Consider the following 26,985-nt stretch of genomic DNA (forward strand, 5'->3'; position numbering starts at 1 on the left):
ACTATAAATATAATTATACATATAGCATATATATCTATATACTTGTGAAGGTTAATTAATCTGTTTCTATTTTTTAAATATCAAGAGTCTCAAAGATTCTTGCTGTGATTAACACTACTATATGCTAATGAATTTTTTAACTACTTATTTTTAGCAAATAGTCTTTGTCAAGAAGAATTGTTTGTGAGCTTTCTAGGTCATCCTCAACAAGGCTCCTTATATCCCTTCTAATAATGGCACTACCAATAGGGATCTGAGTTGTCAGGATGTCTACTGGGCATTCTTTATAATAAGCACTGGTTTCCTGTGTGGGAAATACAGCACTGCAAAGATCTGGTCATTGGATGTAAACTGTTTCCTGTTTTGATGCTGTTTCCCAATTTTTCCCTGATGCTGGCTAATCATGGGAACTGCTGCTTGGAAGGGTTTTGTGGAGGCATGGAACATCCCCATGTTCCCCTGCACCCTGTGTGGTATTTATATACCCTTTGAGGTCTGTATCCCCTTAGGAAATTACATCTCTTAACTGACAGTTTCAGAATAAAATGGCCCACAGACACAGGATAAACACCATCAAAGCCATAAGCTATTGAACGGTGGTTTCTTAGTAGGTCTCCTAGTTGACTGGGCTGGGCCAGGTCATAACAGAGAAGTAAATGGAGGCCATAAGATGCAGGTCGCTGTATGAGGCCACAGTTTGAAAGGTATATGCCACTTTTCTGAGGCTCCTAGGATATCCTTTATAATCAGGCAGTTGTATTCCCTTTCCTGAGAGAGACTGGTTTGGGCAAATGTCAGGAAGAATGCAAATGAGAAAGCAACCAGGATGTACCAAGAGCAAATATCAGCGTCTGGCACGGCATTGCCAGTCAGCTGCAGAGAAGAAGCAGGCTTAGCAATTGAGTGTTTTGTTCTTCTGAGGCTGGTAGCACTGTGGAAATGTGGGGCTCAGGGCCTTATTGTTAAAGGGCTTTTTGGATGAGACTGTAGTTGGTTGTTTTTACTCTTTGTTCTTTGGGGACCCACCACCCAATTCCCAAATAAATACACAGAGACTTATTTTTGCTTATGAATGCCAGCCCTTAGCTTGGCTTGTTTCTAGCCAGCTTTTCTTAAATTATCCAATCTACCTTTTGCCTCTGGGATTTTACCTTTCTCTATTCTATATACCTTTCTTTCCTTCTCAATCCGTGGCTGGCTGTGTGACAGTGTGGCTGGCCCCTGGCATCCTCCTCTCCTTTTTCTGGTTCCTCTCTCCTTCCTTTTATTTATTCTCTCTGCCTGGAGGCCTTACCTGTTTCTCTCTCCTGCCTAGTTATTGTCCATTCAGCTCTTTATTAAACCAATCAGGTAATTTAGATAGGCAAAGCAACACAGCTTCACAGAATTACACAAATGCAACATATAAGAGTGCAACAGATCTTTGCATCATTAAGCAAATATTCCGCAGCATAAATAAATGCAACATGTCTTAAATTAATATTTCTTAACATGAGACAGTCTAATATATTCCAAGAAATATCTTGGCTTGTGTAATTGAAAAATTTCAGGAAGAGCTTGTAGATATGGCCGGACTAAGGGTCCCCAAATAAAATGTCAGTCAGATTGGAATCTTAACTCTCTCCATCTCTCAAGCATGGTCCCCTATCATTGAAACACTGACTCTATGTCTCTGTAAGGTACATTGATAGAATTGTATGATGAGGTATTTTGTCCTGTCAGTCAATATTCTTAACACTTTCTTCAATTTCATAAAGAGAATACATAGGGGAAACCATGAAATGATAAAAAAAAAAAGTTAACAACCATTCCTGGACCACTGGTCTAAGGATATGACTTGTGTTTAGCATTATGCTAGCATGAGAATGTGGAAACACCAGCCTTGGCAGAGTAGCCTTTTCTAACCAACCGTTAGCTCAATCTGGATAATTCCTAAGTAACATCCTTTGCATCTGAAATGTGACAGACATAGACACTTCTCATGGTGTCCAACAATACATGCTCTGTACTGTACATGCATTCTTTACTCCTTAACAATCTTGTGCCTTGGGAGTCATTGTCTGCTTTGCACAGGAGAAACTGAGAATCAGAATGGCTAGCAATTTGACAAACATCATTGGACTAGGAAATGGTAGAGCCAAACATAAAATCTAGCCAATCAGAAACCAGAGCCCCCACCCTAATCCCAAGTCTCTTCCCAAAAGCTATTTGATCCAGATGGAGCCTGTGAATTACTGTGCATTTGTGTCATGGGGACGAGGGCCACTGGTAGCTCCATGCTGTCCTTGGTTGTGTTACTATGCATTTCTGTCATGGAGACAAGGTCAACTGGTAGCTCCATGCTGTCCTTGGTTGTGTTTCTGTGCATTTGTGTCATAGGGACAGGATCCACTGGTAATTCCATGCTGTCCTCAGTTGTGTTACTGTGCATTTCTGTCATTGGGACAGGGGCCACTGGTAGCTCCATGATGTCCTTGCTACTGGGAGACAGAATCACTCCTGAGGATACTTTGAACATGTGATTGCATGTGTACCTGTCTGGGCTGGGTGTTCAGAGCATCCATCCACACACAGCTGCCACACTCCAATTTAAAACTCCACCTGAGGATGTGCACATTGTAAACTCTGTTTCCTTTTACTGATGTTGGCAACTGTCTGAAGAGAGGAGGAAAATTGAAGCACTTCAGGACTGCTTTGATGTACTGCCAAGAGGCACCTCTAAATAAACAAGTAAAGCCCAAAGTTGTTTGCTTGTGTAGTCTGTAAAGTACATAGATAACCAACACAGTACTCTCCATATGAGCTGGTATGTGCATTCCTATTCCTGGGTCCTGATGAAATGGAACAGATGACAAAAATCTCTTCATATGTTGAAAAGAATACACTTGAATGCTTAAAAAGCAAAACTCGCTGGAGAGATGGCTCAGCCATTAAAGGCTAGGGTCACAACCAAAAATACAAAAAAGCAACACTTATTCTTTTTTAAGCGTTACATTTTTAGAGCCCTTCTGAAAGTTGAAATAGGTGCACATTCTCTCTCTGACTGTGTGGTTGCCTGGAATTCTGCAACTTTGAATTTAAGTCTTAAACTGTCTTTCACAGGGATGGGGCCTTCAGTTGTTTTAGAGCTGTGCAGTATCTTTCCTAAAGAGAATGGACTGAAATAGTATCTTAAGTGGGGGAATATAAAGGAAATCAGTGTAAGTTCTAGTTAACTATAGAATTGTTCTGATTTGGGGAAACAGTACTGTAAATTTTGAAGTGACATTGCGTGAGACTGGGAGGTGATTTGTCGAGAACTTTTGTATAATATGCTTGAGAACCTAAGTTTGGTTCCCAGAACATGGAAGAACTAAAATTAATCACATACCCACTTCAAATATTCAAAGAACACAGACTGGAAAGTGAGTATGTTTGACTAAGTAACCACTGAGAGGATGCCGGTATTGACTTTTTGAATGGTTTAAATGACTGAAAGTAAACCATGTCTTCAGTTACAGTCATTCATTCCAGATCTACTCACAGATACCCAAAGCCATGGTATCCCATCCTGTATATTAATTAACATAAACTAACATAGTATTTGCATATAATCAATACATGCTTTCTTTCCTGTACTTAAATCATCTCTGGATTATATCACCTATTATGATGTAAATACTATGAAAATATTATTTTCCTCTTTGCTGATAATTTGCATCTAAAAGCTATTTCAGAGCAACAGAACTAATCATTACCATTATCTGATATGGTACTGCCATAAGCAGTACACATTTAATTCATAAAGAATCCACTTTGTGTTTAGGACACACTAGGTCAAGTGTTCATAAAAACATCTGTAGACCCAGGTCTCTCTTATAGTGCATAGCATATCTTTAGGGCATAGGAGAGATGACTTGGCAAAATAATGATGCCATAGAATAGCAAGGATTCATTAAAGAGCCAGGCACATAGTAAAATGGAGGCACAAAGAAAAGGACTAAATATCAGACTCATAAAGAAAGAATGGAGGAGACACAGGCTCTGGTAGAGTGACTACAACTTCCCATTGCCCCATTTAGGCATGACATAGCATGACAAATCCAATGCTAGCCAAATAGCTCTGTCGTTGAGAATTATTTTGAATATATATATATATAATATATATATATATATATATATATGGGAATATAGTGCTTGCTTTAATTAGATATGATAAGACATGTAGACATTGATATATCCTGAGTGACTTTTTTGTTTTTGTTTTTTTGAGACAGTGTTTCTCTGTGTAGCTTTGGAGCCTATCCTGGTACTCGATCTGGAGACCAGGCGGGCCTCAAACTCAGAGATCTTCCTGCCTCTGCCTCCCGAGTGCTGGGATTAAAGGCATGCACCACCAACGCCCAGCTCTGAGTGACATTTTTATAAGAAGGACCCTATATGTAGAAAGTAAAGCACCTCCCTGGGACCATGCGGAGAAGTTTTGGGAATGGGAGAGCCACAGCCTTGATCATGGTTAAATGGGAAGGAATTGGTGAGGTCATGCATGCAGGCTTAGGGTTGACCAGCTGGCTCCCTGGTTTTGTATAGGTGATGTTCTGTCTGTACATGCTTGGCCCCTTTTAAGGCAAACATATTGTATGATGATGCCTGGGAATTCAATAAAAATAGCTGGGTGGTGGTGGCGGCACACACCTTTAATCCCACACTCGGGAGGCTGAGACAGGCAGATCTCTGTGAGTTCGAGACCAACCTGGAGAGCGAGTTCCAGGATAGGCTCCAAAGCTATAGAGAAACCCTGTCTCCAAACAAATCAAAAACACAATGGGGAGGATAAAGGGAACATATGACCATAGATGGCTTGCAGATGAGCACAGGCTGAATGCAGAGTTGTTTTCTATCTTAGAGTTGGCTAGTCCTGTAGGAACAGTCTCTTCATCAGTTGTGCTCTAGTTCCTGAACATGGAGAATGGAGAAAAGAAAAATAAAGTTCATTAAAAGCTTAGGAGGTGAAATGGAGAAGGTAGGGGTGGTCACCTAGAAAGCCTGGACTTGCTCATTGAGTCTCCAGGAGCCCTCCAAAACTGAGAAATGTAGAGTGGTCCTGTGCTGTGGGGCCGTCATCCACTTTCAGCAGCAAGATTGTTGACTAGCGAGGCATTAAGTATAGAGACGTGGGGACAGCCGTGGATTCTAAGGAATGATAATGAATAGGGTCATAAACAATCATCAATAGGATAGGGAGGAAAGGATAGATACAGGCCCATTTAAATATGCCTTGCCTGGTTGGCTGTGGGTCAGAGAATGGAAAGTGGTGTCTCACTGCCTGCCCATGAGTTACAGGCAGAGTCACAATCAGAACACAGAACGGTTGGAATAAAGTGTGTGTAGTGAAAACAGGGACAGATTTAGTTGGGATCGCTTGTTCAGGATCAAGGTAAAACATTCAAGGCAAGGTTTAGTTGACTTGAAGGTTCTGTTACTTGTACTTGAATACAAGGTATTGCTTTTAGAAACAGAGAAAGAAAGAAAGGCAGAGCACAGATATAATTAACAACATCAGAGGGGGCAAGCAAGATGCTAATGGAAGGAACAGAGAGATGAGTAGTATGCAAACTGGTTCTGAATGGTATACATAAACTGGTTCCCAGTAAGAGGAGAGAAGCAAGGTTAATGTCAGGAATGGGTGGTGGCCTCTGAAGGGAACAGATTCTAAAATTCCCTGTGGATATCAAAAATGCCAGGTCTTCACATGATATTTAAATACAATCTACACATACTTTTGTCTGAACACTAAATCATTTCTGTAAGTTAAATCATCTCTGGGTTATGTACCTGATATGGTAGAAAGTATTGTACTGGGCTGCTAAGAAAAGAGCCTGAATAAGTTCCTTTTCATCCCAAGGGAGAGTGATACCTAGGAGTGGAGGCTGCCGACAGAGAGGGCTGGCTTTACCCTCAATCACTGGAATGTCATGGAACCAGGAACCCACAAACAGGGATGGGCCTCCCTCTGACAGATACAATTCATGAGGGTATACTGGTCTTGACAGCTTGTGCTAAGGCAACTTTGATGACCTCAGATGCATGGTCTCTTCTGATGTCTTGCTGGGTGCTTTGCATAGAACATGGTGTGTGGGCTTAGTCTTAAGGACATGATTGGCAATGGCTGAAGGTTGAAATTATCTTCAGAAATACCAGCTCTACAGTGGGTGGAGAAAGTAGGTGGTGGATGATGAGCCAGTTAAAAAATCACTGAGCCCCTTTTGTGATGACCAGGAAGCCCAGGGATACAAGGGTTCTGAGAGCCAGTTCCAGTGAAGGTTATTACGAAACTATGGACTCTTGATTTTTCTGCTTACCTACCAGGTCTAGACTCTCCTGGGCAATGCCATTGTTCTCAGTAAGTTTGCAGACTCAGCTTTATAAAAGCCATTTGTTTCATCAGTCTGGTATTTGGGTCCTAGAATGTTGCTATAAGTAGCTAATAGCTTTTCATTCACAATGAGAGTTACACTTTCCCTCATTCCAAGATTTATTTACCTTTAAAAAAGAACCAAATCAAATATCATCAGTGTTTTTCTTAGCCAGTAGCATCTTTTTGACCACTGGTATTCTAGGCGATTCATTCCCAAGGGACAGTTTAAATAGAAATGCCTGGTGTGACTCAGGGAAGCAAAAACACTCATTACTGTTTTAATGAATTCAGAAAGGAGGTGTACCTTTCCTGGGAGAAGCAGGCAGCTTCTGGAGCAAGAGCCAGTGAAGCCTGAGGTTTACTTACTATACTGCAGAGGAGAGGAGGAAATCAGGATAAAGGAAAAGCAATCAAATGCTGGTAAAAAGTCATCAGCTGCACAGTGACTGCCACCTTCCCCGATCCCGCATCCTAGTGATGTCTTAGCTCTGAGGATAGCCATCTCCGACTGCCCCTGCATTTGGAGCTCTCATTCTTCACTGTTACTGGCATTTGCAAATGATTTTCAGTGTCCTTGACATTCAAAGAGCAAGGGGCAAAGAATGGAAACACCAGATAGTTTGGCAGGGCCCACTGCTGGTCTGTTTGCCCACGCAGACATGAAGTATAACAGATTTGTTGATCCTGGATGGATGGATGGATGGATGGATGGATGGATGGATGGATGGATAATGTTGTTGAATTTTTCAACATTGGATCTCCATGGAGCCCTTGCTGTTGACCTCATGATGAGACTGACTTTTAGACAGGTAATAAAATCATTGTAACACAAAACACCTTAGAGAAACAGGCATTCAGTTCTTATCTTCAATTTTGAGAGAGTCTGCTGCTTGTTGTATACTCTGTATACATTAGGGAGCATTATTTCAACACTGCAAAGCAGATAACCCCAGTACTTGGAGACAGAAGAAGGAAGCTAACCTTAAGTTTGAGATTAGTCTGTCTATATAATGAGTTCTAGGCCAGCCTAGGCTACTTAGAAGGCTATTGTTATAAGCAAACTTACTTCAGACTATTGATAATGCTGAAATAGTTTCTATAATTATTTCTAAAATAAGCTATTCAGATATTTGTTTATATTTGTTTTTTTCTGCTTCTTGTTTTGGTAAATTCTATTGCTATTTATATTGAATGGGTAGGGATTGTTTCTATGCAGGCCAGGCACTGTTTCCAGGTACAGGTTACCCTTTGCTTCTCAGACCTAGCTGCGGTACTATGTGCATAATACCAGTTTTAACAACAATTCACAGAGGCAAAAGTAAACTTTGCAAAATATCAGGATAACAGGATCTTCTATGTCTGTGTCCTGTCAGCTCAGGCAGCAATCAGGATGTCTTTCTTGTGTGCTTTGACAGCTCTCATGTGCAATTGGATCTGTCAGTTTGAGTATAGGATTGTGTGACCACTGCCAGAGATGTGTTTTCTATCTGGGGTACTCAACTGTAGTTCCAGGATAGTTAAATGGTATCCTTGTCTTTTCTGCCAGCCAGCCATATTGAGAGACAAGGATCTGTAGGAATGGGGTAAGAGCAAGTGGGTTACTTCCTCCATAGTCCTGCTCTATTAACAACCGTTCTATAGCATCATCTCACAGATACAAAGAAAATGTTCTCAAGGGGAACGAGGACTTTCAGCCTGAACCAGTTGTGCTGCCTGTGTGGACTAACTGTCCAATCCTGTGTAATCAGGAAAACTTTAAGAACTGGCAGGATTGGAGCAGATGTTGAGTTCCTTGGTCCCATGCTAACTTGCTCTTATGACCCATGTGTTTCTGCAGGAATATTAATGGGGAGACTAAGGCTACCATAGAGCAGAGGCAGACACTTTCAGTTAGTGCCCAGCATGAAGCAGGGATGGATACTCAGAATCCTTTCTCCTCCTGCAGTGACTTTCAGCAGCTGCTACAATAAACCTCCCACACAGAAGAGTGATGTCATCTCCCACCTAGCCACTAAGCTTACAGGCTTGAGCTCCACATTCAGTGGGAAAGTGGGTGATGTAACTTGGAGATAGGAAAGCAGATTCTTACAAGGCTAGGCTTTATTTTAAATTCGGGTTTCCTCTGTTCAAAACCCAATTGCAGAAGTCAGAAATCATACCTGAGACTCGGGAAATGGTCCCCTTCCATCTGGGTCTCTACTCTTCTGAGGGAGACTATGCACTACACCATTTGCCATGTGGAGCCTATATTTGCAGCCTTCTCTAATTTATTCACAATTGCAGATGATTTAAGTTCTGCCACCCCCTTGCCATTCTGCTCTCAAATACCCAACAGATTTAAGAAAGCCAAGGGAAGCTGGATGCTGGAGAGGAGCAGTGTAGACATTACTTGATACAGTCATTGCTCGATAAACAGATGAGGTAATGTAAAACAAAAACCCTGGCAGAAGTAGACTAGTTTTCAATGACAAGAACAAACATAAACAGTCCAGTGATAACTGACTCGTTCACATTACTATGAATAGTGCACTGAGCTTGTTCAGTGCACTTGATTCATGACGCCTTTTTCATAGCCAGTAATATATCACAAACCATGAAGTGAGACAAACCGTAAACTAAAACGGACTCTTTCCAGTTCCTGCAAATAACCCTGCTGAGATCTGTCTATGTCGAACTAGATCAGGGCCTCACCCTCAGCCCAAGTCCTTGTGCCTCTGACCTGAAGGTAGTGTCCTACTCATGCCTACACATTTGCCCCTGTCTGAAAGCCACACACTGGATTCACAGCAGGCATGGGATGGAGTTACTTGCAAAGACTTCTGTTTTGCCCATTTGTGTAGAGCACCACTTCAAGCAGCCTGAGAAGCTTTCTCGTTTACCCTGGGGAGCAGCAGGAGAAGTTCATTCTCTAAGGCCTGGGGATCATTTGATGGTGGTAAAATTACTGGCAGACTTTGAATAAAGAGTGAGTGCATCCAAACCGTTGACATTCCTTCTCCCTTGATTGTTTTTAATATGGTGACTCATCTTCGACTGGTACATGGAGGGGAAGCAGACTGCCTTCTGTCTATTTTTTCCAGATGCTGAGCAGCTTTTCTGACTGGTTAGTTCCTAGTTGGTAGGTCAGTCTGCTTCTCTCAGGATGTGGGAGCTAGGTACCACAGTGATAACAGGATGCCCACTGCCATTTTCTTTGTTCCCTAGGGAATTTTATTTTTATAAAAGACAACTTGTCTGCCCACAGAGATGTCTATGTATTATCTCTGGTAGACATGACACTGCCCTTATTTCAATTTTTCACTTTCAGAACATTTTCCATGTGGGGATGTTTAATGTAATGTTGTTCCCACACCCACCACTATTTCCATTTTTTCCAAATCCATAATAATTAGGAGTCTCCAGAATTATATATGTCATTCCCAAAATAATGAGATATTTTAAGGACCATACTTTGTATTCCCTTGGGGCTTTGTGTTTGCTTGTTTATGTTGATACCTGCTGATCGTTCATATGGGCAAGACATTTGTGATTGTTATTAGTAAAAATATCCTTGATTCTAAAAACATAATAAAACAAATGCTTCTGAGGAGTGACATAATGGGAAGAACATGCACAGAAACTGGGTGGAAATGTTCAGAACAGAATTTGGTCCAGCAAAACCCACCAACTTCCTGAATGCTCCATTCAGAGCTATTCAGTTCCCCAAAGGGGGCGATTATTTCTTTAAACAATTTCACACTCTTCAGAAGTCTTATTTTCCCAGGACTGACTGTGAATTCAAAGAGCGCTCAGATTTGGCCCTCATTTTAATTCTTGCCTACCCACTTTCTGGCTATACTAAATCATCTCTTTATAAGGAAGTACTATTTTACTTGTTCAGTAAATGACAAGATTTTTCTAAGTTTTATGATGGGATCATTTGTGAGAAAATTGCCCCAATTTACCCAGTATCTAAAAACTGTAGAAAACCCAGAGTATGGTTTAGAACCTCCATAATGAACAGCTTATGTTCCACTGTTATTTTAAGACTACAATCAGTACTTCTATGTCTCTCTCTAAATTTACTCTGAAAGCTGGGAAACACATCCAATCCTAAGGCAAAGCTTATGACGTCAGCAGCTTCACAATAGCTCCCTTCTCTAAATGTGATGCTTTAGAACTCATTGTTTGCCCATGTTTGAACTGATCTCATGTATTAAGGGCTGCTATAGAAATAGAATTCTGTTGCTATTTGCCACAAGTGTCTTCTCTTGGCCCCACTAATTTCCTCAAAATTGTCTCATAATAAATTTCTTGTTCATTTTTCTCTAACCACAATGTCATATTTGTGTATGCTTCTCTAAGTGTTAGGCTATGAGGTTATGTCTGTTCATGGGCGAACTGATTACATCTTGCTTCGTAAGTAGTGGTGGTTCTTCTTGATTGGGGCATGGAAAGACTTCAAGCCATTATAGACTAGCCAGCTGAGCACAGGCCAGCTGTACGCTGACATCATGATACTTGAGCTGTGTAATTTAGTGTTTTACTCTTGAGGTGCAGAATAAGACAAGGGCGCCAGCTTATACCAGATCTGTTAACATGCTGGATATCACCCTCATTTCAATGTGGGAGTAATGAGAAATATAAGATAGAAGGATGCATTTCACATTTGGATATGTGAAACTATGAAGAAATTATGCAAAAACAGTGGCTAAAATTAGTAAGTCAAGTGTCCAAAATAGAAAGGTTTATTATGCAGGTATTCACTATGTAGTCCTCAGATTTGTGATCCTCTTACCCAAACTCCCTAAGTGCTGATATCACAGGGATGTACTAAATCTAATATTTACATATACTAAAGCTTAGTAATGGGTACATGGATCTTGATTATATTCTCTACTTTTGTGTATTCTTGAAATTTTCACAGTTAGCAAAAACCTTAAAAAAACACATTTTAAAAATTTAGTTGTATTTTTCTATATTAGTAAAGAGTAAATAAATAGAAATGGGAACATCCCTATTTGCAGTAGAGATATAAATCACACAATACAGAGGAATTGATCTAATGAAAGATTGCTGACACAGAACCACTTCTGAGGAACTGCGTCCTCTAGTACTATAAGCATGTGTTCATTCAAAATGGGTGAATATGAAATCATACACATTCAAGTTGCTTTATGTGTGTTGAGCAGGTTGTGTGCATGTGTGTATACGTATACATGCTCGCTCATAAATACATACAGAAAAGAACAAAGAAACTGAGGTCATGGATTTGAGAGAGAGCAAGGGAGCCTTAATGGAAGGGTTTGGGAAGGAAAGGAAAGGAGAAAGCAATTTAATTATGTTTTAATTTCAAAAACTTCATAATTTTTTCAATGGATGAGTATAAGACCTAGACCTATAAAACTTTTAGAAGAAAATACTCAGATGTCCTGTTTCTCAGGATACAAAAAAAAATGAAACTTAAAAATATTAAACACAGATGAAAAAGTTGTATCTAAGAAAATGAACACATTATCTTTGGAATTCAATCAAATATCCATGACACACATGCAAAAGAACATATTTCCAGAATACATAAAACAGTCACTTGGTTCCCCTGTTAGAAAGAGCAGATGCATACCTTACCAAAGACAGCCAAAGATGAGGTGAGCCAGATGTGGTGGTGTAGGCTCCAGTCTCAGCTCTCAAGAGGCTGAGGCAGGAGGATCATGAATTTGAGGCTGTTCTGGGTTAGAAAGGAATACTGACCTAAACAAAGCCGATTACCCCCACAACAACCATCACTACCACCCCCACAACAAACCAGGTGAAAGGATAATGGCTGGAACAGGCTGAAGTGTAAAGGCTTACTCAATGTCACATATGTAGCGTGTTGATAAGCTAGTAATCTCTGAAAGCCACCAGATAAACTACCAATCTCTGTAAGTCATTTAATAACCTAGCATTCTCTGAGTCACTTAGGAACATATCTCAAAAGGCTTGAGAATATTTAGCTTCTTCTTTTCAGTCACATCACTTCCATGGATATCTATTAATAATGTGTTTACACACAGATTTGTTAAAGCAATTTGAAAGCAACCTAAATGGTAAAGAATATACAAAAATTTAATATGTTAGAATGTTATTTCTTTTTAAAACATTGAAATAGATTGACTTTTTTAAATGAGTCATACTTAGATAATATAATGGGAAATAAAATACAATTCCTGAAGTCCTCAATAATGGCTTTTAATATATCCTTAGAAAAAAAATTAGCTGAGGGATGCAAGGCTTAACAGTCACAGTATTTTGATGAATAAATTGTGGATGATTTTGTTTTCATTTTTTTAAAGTTTTCCAAATTTGTTCAGTAAACATATATTATTTTAAACAAAGATGTTTTAAATGTTTTTTATATTTATATTTAAATTAGAAACAATCTTATTTTACATATCAATCCCAGTTCGCTCTCCCTCTCATCCTCCCATAGACCCCCACCCTCCCCATTCACTCCCCATGGAGGGTGAGGCCTTCCACGGAGGATCTTTAAAGTCTGTCACATCATTTGGGGCAGGGATTAGGCCCTCCCTGCTGTATCTAAGCTGAGAGAGTATCCCTCCATAGGGAATGGGCTTCCAAAGTCCATTTATGCTCTAGGGATAAATACTGGTTCCACTGCCAGAGGCCCCATAGATTGCCCAGGCCTCCTGTCACCCACGTTCAGGGGGCCTAGTTCAGTCGTCCTATGTTGGTTCCCCAGCTGTCTAGATGGGGTCCATGAGCTCCCACTTGCTCAGGTCAGCTGTTTCTGTGGGTTTCCCCAACATGGTCTTGAATTCTTTGCTTATCATTCCTTCCTCTCTACAACTGGATTCCAGGAGTTTTTCTTAGTATTTAGCTGTGGATCTCTGCTTCTGCTTCCATCAGCTGCTGGATGAATCTCATCATAGAGGAAGGGCATTTAAGGTAGTCTCTCTTAAGAGTATATTGCTTATATTCTTAGTTGGGATCATCCTTTTGGATCTCTGGACTTCCCCTAGTGCCTGATTTCTCTTTAAACCTATAATGGCTTCTTCTACTAAGGTATGTCTTTTAACAGTACAGACTAGGTTTCTTTTGTCAGTTCCAAGTAATAGTTTCTGTTATATTTAAGATTATGTTCTCTAATATTAAATATTCATTTAGATTAATTTTAGGTCATGATTGATTCTTCTGCAATCCTTTTAAATAACTGCTTTGTGGAGAAGCTCCTGTTCATTGCCCTTCAAGTCAGAAAGGCATGGAGGAAGTCAATTTGTAGTTAGCATAAGGATTCAGTACTCATGGTGGAGATCTGCTCACCCGAATCCCAGGTCTGATGAGTGGGGAGTAGCTGTTTAGTGTGATTTATTTAGACGAAATGTGGGATGATTCCTGAGTTCATCTTGCTAACTTAGTAATACTGACCCTTGGTAGGAAAGCAAAAGAGTATGTTACATGTAGGCCATTCTTGGCCAAGTTTGGAGAGAGGGGAGATAATTGCTTCTGCAGATAAGCAGATCCTGGGAAATGGGTACCAGATGCTGCGATGGCAAAGGAAAGCCTTGGGAGAAGTCAAAAGATGAGATTCTGAGCTGGGCATTGGTGGCGCACGCCTTTAATCCCAGCACTCGGGAGGCAGGCAGGCAGATCTCTGTGAGTTTGAGACCAGCCTTGTCTACATGAGCTAGTTCCAGGACAGCCTCCAAAACCACAGAGAAACCCTGTCTCAAAACAAACAAAAAGATGAGATTCTGTCTGTTGTAATAATCTACTTTATAAGTTCTGTTAAAATGGGCTATACAAAAGGCATGGCTCATTGAAACATGCCTTCCAGAGTTTGGCTTTAGAAACCAAATAAATGTTAAGTCAGTACTGATTTCTGATTTATAATATGCATTATGCTGTCCACACCATAACAATTTCTGTCTGTGCACACACAGAGATGTCTACGAGCAGGTGGCAGAAAGGCTATGTGGCAAAGGAGGGAGCTCAAAGGCCACAGTTAAAACTTTGCCTCTTCCCTAGCGTAACCCAGCGTGGCAGAGAAGAGCATGTGATGCATGACAACTCCCCCCCCCCCTTTATTTCTGTATCTCCTCTGTCTTCGTTCATGGAAGCATCGTCTCCAAATGGAATAATGGGAAGGAACTCCCCAGGGAAATTGACATTTTACTCATAACTCCAGAATTTAATTTCTATTCCTACCTGGTGAATTTTAAAGCATTTTGGTCATTGGAGGCTGGTACTTATCCTTTTCTAGAAAATGGGGTGACTTTTTACATTGCTCTTTCACTGTCTACCATGACCACTCCATGCCAGTGTGAGCAAGGAAAGCGACTCCTGGGCTTTTCCACTCCTCTCAGAGGAATAATTTCTGAGGTCCACAGATTCTCTCTGCTTTTCTTTCTCTTGCACTTACAACTGAGATTTTCACCACTTTCTTCTATCAAGAGCTTGTTTTTGTTTGATTTTTGCTGTGCTTGAACTCCTTGCTGCTAAGACAGATTTAGGGCTACATGAATTTAATTTTGATGTTAGTTGTTTGGAAAGAAAAATCTATGTTTCTCCATCTCAGTTTTGAATCATAATAGCTCAGGGTTTGAGAATGAAACCGTTTAGAAGCCAAGAGCCTCTCTGACTTGTAAATCCCAGTGTTACATTTCTTATGCATGTTTTCTCAGTCTGTGTTTGAAGCACAGCCAGAGATGAAAATCGATGCCAATTTCGTGCAACTCATTATATCTTGGAAATAGTATTGGCTCTTGAATTCTTTATCATATTGACCATAATTCATTTCATTAGGCAGCATGTACAAATGATAAAATATCTTTAAATTTTCAACTGATAAAGAAAATCAAAACACTGTACATAATAATGGGGTTTCCTGTGGGGATTCATGAAATATCACTTTAAATATGAAGTGCCTTCAGATACTGAAAGAGCATAACCGTGCCTCTATCCATCATCTCTCTGGGGCATCCCTAGCTCCTACACTTTTGCTTCAGTCTATATATACATCAGTGAAAAGTGAGTCCAGGAGGACAAGTGGTGGCCAGTTGAGACAGTTTTTTTTATTAATAGAGCCCAGAGTTGAGTGTGGGGATGGGGGGTGCATTGTTTGTGCATGGGGTGGCAGTACCATTTAGTTGTTCACACGTTAAATGGAATCTTAATTAAAACCGTGGTTCACACTTGCTTCTTATTTTTTATTATAAATGTTCTCTTATCTCTGACACTGAAAGTCCATCATCTCAGGTTGGAGTCATCATTTCCAGCATCACCCCTAGCTTGCTGAACGTTGGTACCCAAGGCAGTGACAGCCATGTTGAGTTGTCCAGACTTGAGGACAGATTTTTCTCTGCAGTTTTTAAGCTATATGATGCATATTGATGCTGGTGTCTGGTGGTTTTAGTTTTGAAGTTATCAGGGCTTTGGTCCCAGGGAGGTGGGGCGGGGGAAGACATCTACAAACAACTTAAGTGTCAAGTTTTATTTTACACATTCGTGGTATATTCTGTAAGTGTCTTAAGAGAACTGGCGAAGTCTGATTAAATCTGTTACCAAGTGGTCAGATGGGCAGCTGTACATACAGTTCTCACAATGCTCTAACCTCTTGAACACTGCCTAGTTTCTGCTTTTCAAACATTGTTTTTATTGTTGCTGTTTTTATTTGTTGGTTTTTTTTTTTTGTAGTGGTTTGAGCAGAGTTCTGTATAACATTTATCTTTGGTGCCATTTTTTGTCTTCTAAAAATATTCTTGTTAGAATTACCTTTCAGTGATCAGAAGTATAGGCTTTGACTAAAACTGCCAAGATGAGTTGTGCTAAGCGTTAGTCTGCTTTCTATATAATGTGAACTAAAATACTGGCTGTCACCTAGGCCATGTGTCAGGGGAAAATTAATTAAATTATGAAACAGTGAGCCAGGTGGTGGTGGCTCACACCTTTAGTCCCAGCACTCAGGAGGCAGAAGGAGGCGGATCTCTTGAGTTCAAAACCAGCCTGATCTACAAGGGCGAGTTCCAGGACAGCCTCAAAAGCCACAGAGGAAACCCTGTCTCGAAAAACCAAAAAAAGAAAGAAAGAAAAAGGAACAGTGACTATTAAGCTCTCAACAAGATTACCTTTTATTATTTTTAAATTATTGTTTTACTTATTTATGCTTGTGTATAATTCCAGCTTTTCATAAGATAAATTGAAGTTGTTCTTGCTTTCATATGAATCAGTGATATCTTTCATAACATTATAAATACAACTCACAGAGTAACTTTTAGTTTCTTTCCCCATGAGGATTCCAGGTACATCAACTTTCTAGTGTGTAGGGACAGATCTAACCAGCCTCACCTGTGGTGCTGACCACACCCATTTGGGGTCTGGGGTCTAGGACAGGCTTGCTCTCTTGGTTCTGGTCCAGTCACAGAGAGCAGCTGGGTGTGGATCCTTAAAGCTGCAACTGGTGGGTCATCGGTTTCTCATGTGAGTGACTTCTCCCTAATAAAATTAACCTATATTTGTCCTAGTCTCGTATATCTTAATCTGTACATCTACACTAGTGCTGTACTGAAATACTTAAGCAATAGTGGAGAGTCTATCTTAAACACCCTTCCCCTGATAATGAGAATGATGACTACCTTATATGCCATCCTGGAGCCTTCATCCAGTAGCTGATGGAAGCAGAAGCAGACACTCACAGCTAAGCACTGAAGTGAACTCCTGGGATCCAGTTGTAGAGAGGGAGCTGTGATGAGCAAAGGGGTCAATACCATGCTGGAGAAACCCACAGAAACAGCTGACTTGAACAAGTGGGAGCTTATGGACCCCAGACTGATGGCTGGGAAACCAGCATAGGACCAACACAGACCCCCTGAACGTGGGTGTCAGTTAGGAGGCCTGGGAAATGTATGAGGCCTCTGGTAGTGGATCGGTATTTATCCCTAGTATATGAATGGACTTTGGGAGTCCATTCCACATAGAGGGATACTCTCTCAGCCTAGACACATGGGGGAGGGCCTAGGCCCTGCTGCAAATGATGTGACAGACTTTGAAGATTCCCCCATGGAAGGCCTCACCCTCCCTGGGGAGCAGAAAGGGGATAGGATAGGGGTGTCCCATGGGAGGGCAGGGAAGGATGGGAGTGAGAGGGAACTGGGATTGACAATGTAAAGCAAGATTGTTTCTAATTTAAATAAAAAAGGGGGAAAAAAAGAGCTCCTGTAAGAGACTAAGCATGTAACTAATTAGTCTTTGTCTTCATAATGACTCATTTTCTTGAAATGCATTTCACACTCAGGTAATTCTGAGGCATAATCCAAGAACCTGTACAATAGCTGTTCCTCCTAAGAAAAAGGTTTCCTCAACCCAAAGCAAAAATCCCCTTCAAGTCATTTTTTTTTTTTTTTGGTTGCTTGGTCTCTTCATACATAAAAACATATATTCAGTATTGTGTATGTTTAGTATTCTTTATTGCTGACACAACTGCTCTTTTTAAGAAATGAAATCCTTCTATATTACCGCAGCCCGGGGGGGGGGGGCAAACTCCTGAATTCAATCAATTCAGCCTGAGTCTCTTGAGTACTGGGAGTCAGTGCCACGCCACTGCGCCCAGCTCTTGATCTACTGTCACTGGAAAGGATGAAAAGTGGGCCAGGGATGTGGCTCAGTTCTTAGAGTGCTTCTTTACCATTCAGAAAGCCCTGAGTTCCAGCTCTAGCCCTGTAGACCTGGCTGTGGTGGTGTGCACCTGGAATCCCAGTACTTGGGAGCTGGAGGCAGAAGTTCAAGATCATCCTCATCTATGTAAGGAGTTCAAGAGTAGCTTAGGCTATGTCTCAAACAAGACAGACATTAAAAATACTCTGTTATGTTATTAAATGTCTTAAGAAAGGCAAACGTTGCGTAAGGATGCTCAAATGGATAAACATGTGTGTTGAAAAGTAGGTTAACATTTTTTAAAGGGCTTGGACGTGTAACTACAAAGGCTTGTATGAATCTAAAGCCAAACCCTGAACCTTGTGAGATATTGAAAGTGGAGGCCGTGAGCAGGAACCATCAGTAGGAGATACTTGGGGGTGGGGAGCTGTCCCAAGCAGCTTAGGGAATAAAGGTGATCATGAATTTGCAGAGTTGGAGGCTCATTGTAAAGATTCTATTGTAGAAAGGCAATACTGAAAGACTACCCATTACACTGGCTCTACTTTGGGAGTACAAAGAACAGTCATCACACAAAAAAAAAGTGATGCAGGGAACAGATGCTTCAGCCCCCTGTGGTGTTCCTGAAACTGTTTTGATCTGACATCAGATCAAAATTAGATCAAAGGGTTGCATCCTTCCTGCAACCCCCCCGGCTTTTTCTTAGCCAAGTGGTAAACATGTCCTCACTTGCCACCTTCTAGAAATAGTTCTGTGTTGAAGATCTGACTTTGACCCTGTTTCATGAGCTCTTTCCTCCAGAGGCTTTGGGCTACATATTCTGTTTGCTTAAGTTGGCTAAGTGCTACTTTTAGCCATACAACAAGCATGCATTATGAATGTGTTGTTTTCCTTAGGCTGGGTTAACTGGGTCAGTTCAATAAAAGTAATCCATTTGAGAAGAACTGCAAGGAAAATGCTAGAGGAAGGCATAGCCCAGTGAGGTTTACACTGGGTGAGCCTCTAATTCCTTTGTAGAAATTAGAGATTACAGGCTTTGATGTCCTGCTGACCAAACTAGGTGAATTATGTGTGTGATGTAGCAAAATGAACCACACCTCCTTGTGTATGTTTGTTTTATAGACTTAAGTGTCTTTGTCAATAGTAGTTTTCCATTCCATATTGACCAACAGCATGCATGCCAAATGTACACCAAGTTTGCTGCTTACCTTGTTGAGCATTTGAGAGTACCTACCAACCTAGTAGTGAGACCCCAAAGTTTCCAAGTTATCAAACATTCCCAGGTATCTAGTTGTATCAACCATGTTCTAACTCCATTGGAAAAAAAGAAACTCATCCATTTTTATAGTACATGTAGATATCAAAACATATTTTTTTTTTACCGTTTCTCTTATATAACCAGTGCAAAAAAGAAGACATTTGTCTGGAAAGAGCTTGTATACTAAAGAGTTCATCCCCAGCTGGTTGAACTATTTTGGAGGGTTCTGAGGCTTCACTGGAGGAAGTAGGTCACTAGAGCATGTCCTTCAGGGATTTATCTTTTCCTGGGTCATCCTTCCTCTCTCCTGTCTGCCAAAGATGATCAGCCTCTGCCATATGCTTATGCCCCATGATGTTCTCTCTCACCACAGTGCAAAATGAGCAGAGCAGTTAACCTAGGGCTGAAATTATGAACCCAAATAAATATTCCTTCCACTTACTTGTTTATGTCAGGTTATTTCTTCATAGCCTCCAAAGCCTGACACAGCTTTCTAGTATTAAATGTGTGAAGATGTTTTTAAAATCAGTTACAGTGCGGATAATTTGCTATATATCATTGGAAGCATGCACTAAGAGTTGACATCAATGCTTTCTCTGTCTTTTGGTTAAGATCAAGTGTAGCAGACATTGCAGCCTATTTTCTTCAGTTCATGCTCTTATTCAATCTGTGACTTCCAACTCTTGGATCAAGGTAAACAATTGCATTCTCAATCAGCCCAGACTCAGAAGTGCCTTTAAATCAGAAAATTACCTTCTTCCAGAAACACTACTTATAAAGATAATTCAGGGATATAAGAAATTCAGAGAATATATAACATACAAAGACATTTTTGTGTGTTCACAGAGTGAAGTTATTACCTGAAAACTAAAAACAAAACAAAAAAGAAACAAACAAAAACAGCAGGAGTTCAGGGGTTAGTTTAGAGAATACATGTTCTTTGATGTTCATTCATGGAAACACAATATGGTAGTTTAAGTGTAATTGGCGCTCATAATTTCACAGGGCATGGTACCATTAGGAGGTGCGGACTTGTTGCAGGAAGTGTGGCCTTGTAGGAGGAAGCGTGTCTCTGTGGGAGTGTTCTTTGAGGTCTCCTTTGCTCAAGCTACTGCCAATGTGACAATTGACTTCCTATTGCCTACAAGATGAGGGATTCTTCACTTACCTCTTTAGTGCCATGTCTGCCATGCTCACCACCATAATTATAATGGACTCAACCTCTGAAACTGTGTGAGCCAACCCAATTAAATGTTTCTTAAAAGAGTTGCTGTGGCCAGGGTGTCTCTTTATAGCAATAAAAACTCTAAGATACCTGGCATGTATATGATTTTAGAAACATGAAAAATGTGATCAAGTTTGGTGCTAAAAGGCAAATTTTTTACATAACAAATGAGTATTCCTTGATTTCTCTTATTTTAAAATCAGTAGATATCAGGAATATGGATATATTTAGCAACACGATGCAGCTGCTTTCATCCTTAAGGGAATCTAATATATATGTTTTGCACTTCATTGTAAGTGTTAGTGTCTGTCCATATTTATAAAGCAAAATGATTAGTGTTTCTATTTTATGATTTTCTTATAATTATGTAACATTTTCAGAAGGAAATGAATGCCACAATTAGGTCATTAAAGCTGCTAAATCTTACATTTTTGTTTGTTGCAAAAGATTGTGCATCTTTATGGGACACTTTTTTGTATATTTGATGCCTCTACATAACATGTAACATTCAAATCTAGATAATTGTTTATGTTTTCAGCTCTTAAATATTTATCATTTCTTTGTACTGGGAGAATCTTTGAACTTCTATCTACTAGTTATTTTGGGATGCATAATTCCTACAAACTGTGCTCAGCCAGACTACAGAACATGAGAGATGTTCTGCCTGCCTATCTGTACTTTGGTACTCATTGTAATTCAGCTTTTTCTCTGTCTCATTGCCCCATGTTTCCTAGCATTCAGTGGCTACTATTCTAATCCATTTCTACTTTAGCTTCAACATATGAGTGCGAATATGGAACACTTCTCTATATATCTAGCTCATTTCACTTCATGTAATATCTTCCGGTTCCAGATATGTTACCTCAAAGGTCAATTTTTTCATTTTTATGGCAGAATAGTACATTTTGTATGCATACATATAAATCACATTTTCTTTGTTCCTATTATTTATTTCAGAGATACCCGAATAAATTCTATACCTTGCTATAATAGAAAAAGCTAACAATTTTATGATAAAGCTAAATACAACAAAAACACCAAATTATTTCACAGTAGCAAAAAAAAAGTGTTAAATATTTTCACACCATAAAAGCTATTGGGAAAAAGTGGAAATGTGTTCTCAATAAATCTATTTTACAGGATTTTAAAATTAATTTTAGTTCAATAATCCTCCTCCTGAGGCAAGTGGTTCTTTCCATTATGTGTTCAGAAATTATTTAAGGTACTATTATGAGTAATATACAATAATAAAAAATAGATGTCCAGTAGTAAAAAATAGATTGTTAAAAGTGTAATCTGGTGTGGGGGGGGCATCAAGATACCTCAGTGGTAAAGATGTTTGTCAAGTAAGCCTGAAGACATGGGTTCTATTCCCCGAGATCCATATGGTAGAAAGAAAGAACCAAACTACAACTTGTTCTCTAACCTCTACAAACACAGCACACATGTTCCTTCCCACACAGGCCAATGGATAGACTAAAATTGTGTATAATTTGAGCAGCAAGTGCACAGTTAAATACTAAATACAGAAGTGATGAACAGGATCACGTTTTCAGAAGAAAAATTTGAAATCTCGTTTTGATTTTTAAATTTTATTTGCTTTGAGAATAGTATACAACGTAGTTGTTAGAGATTAAAAAGGAAGTTGTTTTTTTTTTTAATTGTTTGGTTTTGGTCATGAAAAGTTAAACCTGGGATTATACATGCTAGGCAGGCACTGTGCTACGGGACTGAGAGTTAACCCCTAGAGTAAGGTTTTTATCACAGAATCATTTCTCTTCAGAGGACTCTGCTCCTGTTCTTGCCTAGTTTAGTTGCTTCTTCCTTGGTATAAGATGCTGTTCTCACCCCTCACCAAGGGAACCTCTCTTTGCAGCAGATAGAAAACATCGAAGAAAACCAAAACCAATCAGATCTTGGGGTGTGGGGGTAAGGAGAGAAGAAAGATGGATTCAAATTAATGAAAGAGAAAGAACATGACTTTAAGAGAACAATTTAGCTGGTTATGATGGAACAGGACTGGTACTGAGGAGACTGAGAAGGATTACAAGTTCAAGGCTAGCCTGGACAATTTAGTGAGAACTTGTCTCATTTGGAGGGGTCAGGGGCCGGGAATTTATGGTTGTTGAATACTTGCCTAATGTGTTCAAGGCCCTGGTTCAACCTCTAGTAAGATATAAAACATTCCAATTTTGTAACACAAGTTCTAATTGGTCTTAATAATAAAACCCAGAGATAGATATTAGGGGGTGAAAGCTGAAAGATCAGCGAAACAGAGCAGCCAGCCACTGGAGCTCTTACCTCTATGAAATCCTCAGACTGAAAAGAGGCCGAGTTCCTGTCTCCTCCTTCCTATTCCTCTCTCTGCTCAGCCATCTCACTTCCTGTCCATCTGTACAGACCTCCAGATCTCTGTGGTTAGCTAGTGGCTAGCTCCACCCTCTGACCTTCAGGCAAGCTTTATTTGCTAGAGTATAAGCAAGATACCACCATACAACTTATTGACTCACTGCAGACGGTGGAGGTCTTGTGGGCCAGGTGGAGATACGGTTGAGTCAACAGCTATTTTTGTGGAAGTGCAAAATTGGCTAGTGAGGTCATCTTATAGAAACGATGATCTTTTATTTGAATAAAGATGAATGACTTTTTTCACAGAGACCAGTTGGGCATGACATCGTGAAGGCGAAACTGGATCTCTTTGCCATAGCAGCATGGAGAAAACATAGACCTCAGTCATAGACGCTGTATCTCAAATGCTGCACCATAAGGAGCACAGGCTGGGCTGGCTTTCTGTCTTGCAGTCCCCACACTTAGATGAGCCCTACCCACACTTAGTTGAATACTATAACATTGCCACCTTGAAATTTTTCTTGGACTTTGAACAAAATCTTCCATTTTATAATGAGCCCTGGAGGTTGTGTAGCATGTCATAAATCATGGCATACATTGAGGAAACTAGGTGGGGGGGTCCCAACATGGGAAAGGAAGGATCCCTTAGAGTCACCAAGTACTTTGTGAAGAAAGCTAGGCACAGTTTCCATCCTCAGATGGTAAAGAACCAGTCAGGGCACCCATAGCTCCCGCATCTCCCCTGGATACCCACCTCCAATGCTCTCTACTCAGAGAGGGCAAAATGGAGAGGAGACAGCTTGGATAAAAGGAGAGAGACTGTCATAGGGCCTCCTTCCCATATAATGGCAGTTGGCTTGCTGTATGACATAAAAATGACTATATGGCTTCCATTAAATAATAGCAATTAGAAAAACCACAGGGTCATCCAGGTTTATCCAGGGATGATACGTCACATAAATAGGGGGAAAGTGGCTTTGATTTTGAACTTAAATCTCTGAAGTAATACTTAACCTAGGCATTGATTATATAATTGACTTTGAAGAACCTAGAAGCATGAAATGCTTTTAACTTCCAAACCTTGTTATTTTTTCAATTTAAAATTATTTTCTGAAAGCTACTGAAAGGCAGTTTAAGGAAACTGAGCTTTTTATGTTTTTTCTTTTTTCTTTTTTCTTTTTTTTTTTACTTTTTAATCTAATTTGGTAATAGAAAACAACATGTTAGATTTCCCCATGTCAAGGCACTTGTATTTATCTAGTTTTGACTTGCTGACAGTCACCTAAAAATGGAAAATCATAGTTCCATGCAGCTGTGCTGAAGAAGGGAACTACGTGTAGTATTTCTTGAGAAAACATTTGACATTTGAGAAAATTATTCTTGATTTATTGTAATTTATTATTTTTTTCAGTATCAGAAAATGTGTTAGCAGTTATTTCAGGGTGACCTGAATCAGGGTTGTAGGTAGTCTTTGATATAGTTCTACTGCTATTTTCCATTTCATGCAAAGACCATTGTAGACTATTTATAGAAAATTGCATTTGGTGTTCATTACATAAGTGTGAAATTAATTTTGTCACTGATGGTCTGACATTTGGAGTAAAACGAGGTTGCATTCTTTCCTGGGATTCTGTGAACTATATATGTTAATGCCCTTCAACAATGAGGATATAGTTTTATTTTCTCTACTTTACTGTAGGCTTTAGAGTTGGATAATTTTTTTACAAAGTATGAATACATTCTCTTATTTAAAGAATTTTATAGTTTATTCATTTTTTCATCAAAATCCTTACAATGTCTCCTGGTTAGGAAAAGAAAGAACAAATATATTGACTGTAACTTAGCTTGATTACCATTTAAAATATCAATTCTATGAGTATAAAGATAATTTTTCCTAAGGGTTTTTATATTATCAAAACTTCTCATTTTACTTGGTCTAAATTGTTTTAATTATAGAAATTTATGGGAGACAGCATAATAATCTATTACATTAGTATAGTTGGCAATGATCATGAATTTTACTTTATCTTTTAAAAAACATAAGCTTTTTGTCTCTCATCTATCTATCTATTTATCCATCTATCTATCTCTATGCATGTAACGTATGGGTGGTTTGCCTGCATGTATATCTGTGTACCACATGACTGCCTAGTGCCTCAGGAGACCAGAAGAGGGCGTTGAATCCCCAGGCAGGAACTCAAGTTAGAGATGACTGTGAGCTGTCCTGTGGGTGCTGGGAATTAAAATTGGATCTTCTGGAAGAGCAGCCAGTGCTCTTAAACACTGAGTCATCTCTCCCGCCTCATGGATTTTATGTTAAACTGAAAAGACAACACCACACCTATAATCAATTCAGACTCCTGAAGAAATAAAGCATTTATGGAAAAGTTTTATTTATATCAATTTTAGTGTAAAAGACATTCATAGTCACTCCCTCTTTCTTCCTCACCGTGTGTGTGTGTGTGTGTGTGTGTGTGTGTGTGTGTGTGTGTGTGTGTGTGTGTATGTGTTCATGTGTGCACACGCAGAGGCTGGAGGTGGAGATTGAATACCCAGTTGTACTGCTCTCTCCCTTATTACCTTATTATTATTTGAAGAAAACAAAACAAAACAAAAAAACCAAAAACAGAGATCCAGATGTCCAAGCCCCTCACAGTGGTGGATTTATGGTTTGCATGTTGCACCCATGGCTCATAATATGGGTGTTAAGAATTGAGCTCAGGGCTTCCTGCTTGTGGAACAAGCATGGTTAACCCACTGAGCAATCTTCCAACCGCTGAAAACGTGAAGTTCTAATGTGAAGTGCTAACACCTTCCACAACCATGACAAAATACCTTAGACAATCATCTTAAAAAGAGCAGAGGCTTGCTGTGGACCACAGTTTCAGAGGTGTCAGTCCGAGGTCACAATATGTGGTACATCATGGCGGGACTCTGCTATGCAGGAGACTTGGTTGCCACAGGAGGTCAGGCAGTGAAGTGAAAAGGGGAGAAGCAATCTTGGTCCTAATACCACTCTCAAGCACATATTCCCAGTAGTCTGATTCCCTTCTACCTCCTGAGGCAAGTGGTTCTCAAGCTTCCTAATGCTATGACCTTTTAGTACAGTTTGTTTGTGGTAACTCCCAACTGTAAAGTTATTTTTGTTGCGGCTTTATAACTGTAATTTTGCTACTGTTATGAATCATAATGCAAATAGCTGTGCTTTCAGATGGTCTTAGGTGAAGCCTGTAAAGGGTCCTTGGACCTCAGAGGGATCACAATCCATAGGTTGAGAGCCACTGTTCTAAAGATTATCCCAGTAGCACCCATCCCCGAGCCCCAAGCTTTCCATATGTGGGTCTTTGGGGACGCCCAAAATCTAGATAACAGTGGGAAGAAACTTTGGAAACAGGCCAGATGCCCTACCAAGCTTGTCAGACTTGGTGTCCTACTGGCCTTGGGCTCACCACCCGATGACACAGTCTGTCAACCTTTAGAGTAGCCCTGAGTACTATTTGGAAAAGACATCTCAAAACTTCTGGATAAATTTCTTTCTGTTATTTTCATTTATTCCTTTAATGTCTTTCTCCAACTCTGTTGTAGGCTCGAAGGAAGGAGGTGTTTATCCAGGAACGGTATGGGAGATTTAATCTAAACGACCCCTTCCTGGCACTGCAGAGAGACTATGAAGCAGGTGCTGGTGACAAAGAGAAGCCAGTCTGCACCAACCCACTCTCCATCCTTGAAGCTGTCATGGCCCACTGCAGAAAAATGCAAGAAAGGATGTCCACACAGCTGGCTGCCGCTGAGAGCAGGCAGAAAAAGGTACTGAGACAGTAGATTGTTTTTCCTGTAGCAGTGTGGAGCAAAAAAACCATCTCAGGTGGTGGCTGGCTATTGAATAATACATTTTAAGGAAGGATTAGTGTAAGTACAAAATGTAACTAAAAATAACAGTATGAAAAGTGAATATTTTCATGGAATGTTTAATACTTTCTTTAAAATATGAATTTGGTGAAAGTGGGCCTCATTTTATCTAGAGTCTATGTAAACACTTCTTTTCAGGCAGGCATGGTGGGTCATACCTGCAGTCTCAGGTGCTTGGAAAGCTGAGGCAGGGGGATGGAAAGATGAGGCAATCCT

The 26,985-nt window shown here is 40.0% G+C and overlaps 1 protein-coding gene across 1 annotated transcript in view; it reads left to right on the top strand.

Annotated features, from left to right (window-relative positions):
• Cttnbp2 (cortactin binding protein 2) overlaps nucleotides 1-26,985 on the top strand; it is a 151,770-nt gene that overhangs the window by 38,707 nt on the left and 86,078 nt on the right. Inside the window, exon 3 of the mRNA XM_027389955.2 lies at nucleotides 26,446-26,667. Coding sequence (XP_027245756.1) covers nucleotides 26,446-26,667 — 222 coding nt within the window. The remainder of the gene's footprint in view (nucleotides 1-26,445; nucleotides 26,668-26,985) is intronic.

The sequence above is a fragment of the Cricetulus griseus genome (assembly GCF_003668045.3).
Source record: "Cricetulus griseus strain 17A/GY chromosome 1 unlocalized genomic scaffold, alternate assembly CriGri-PICRH-1.0 chr1_0, whole genome shotgun sequence".
NCBI classification, from domain to species: Eukaryota; Metazoa; Chordata; class Mammalia; order Rodentia; family Cricetidae; genus Cricetulus; species Cricetulus griseus.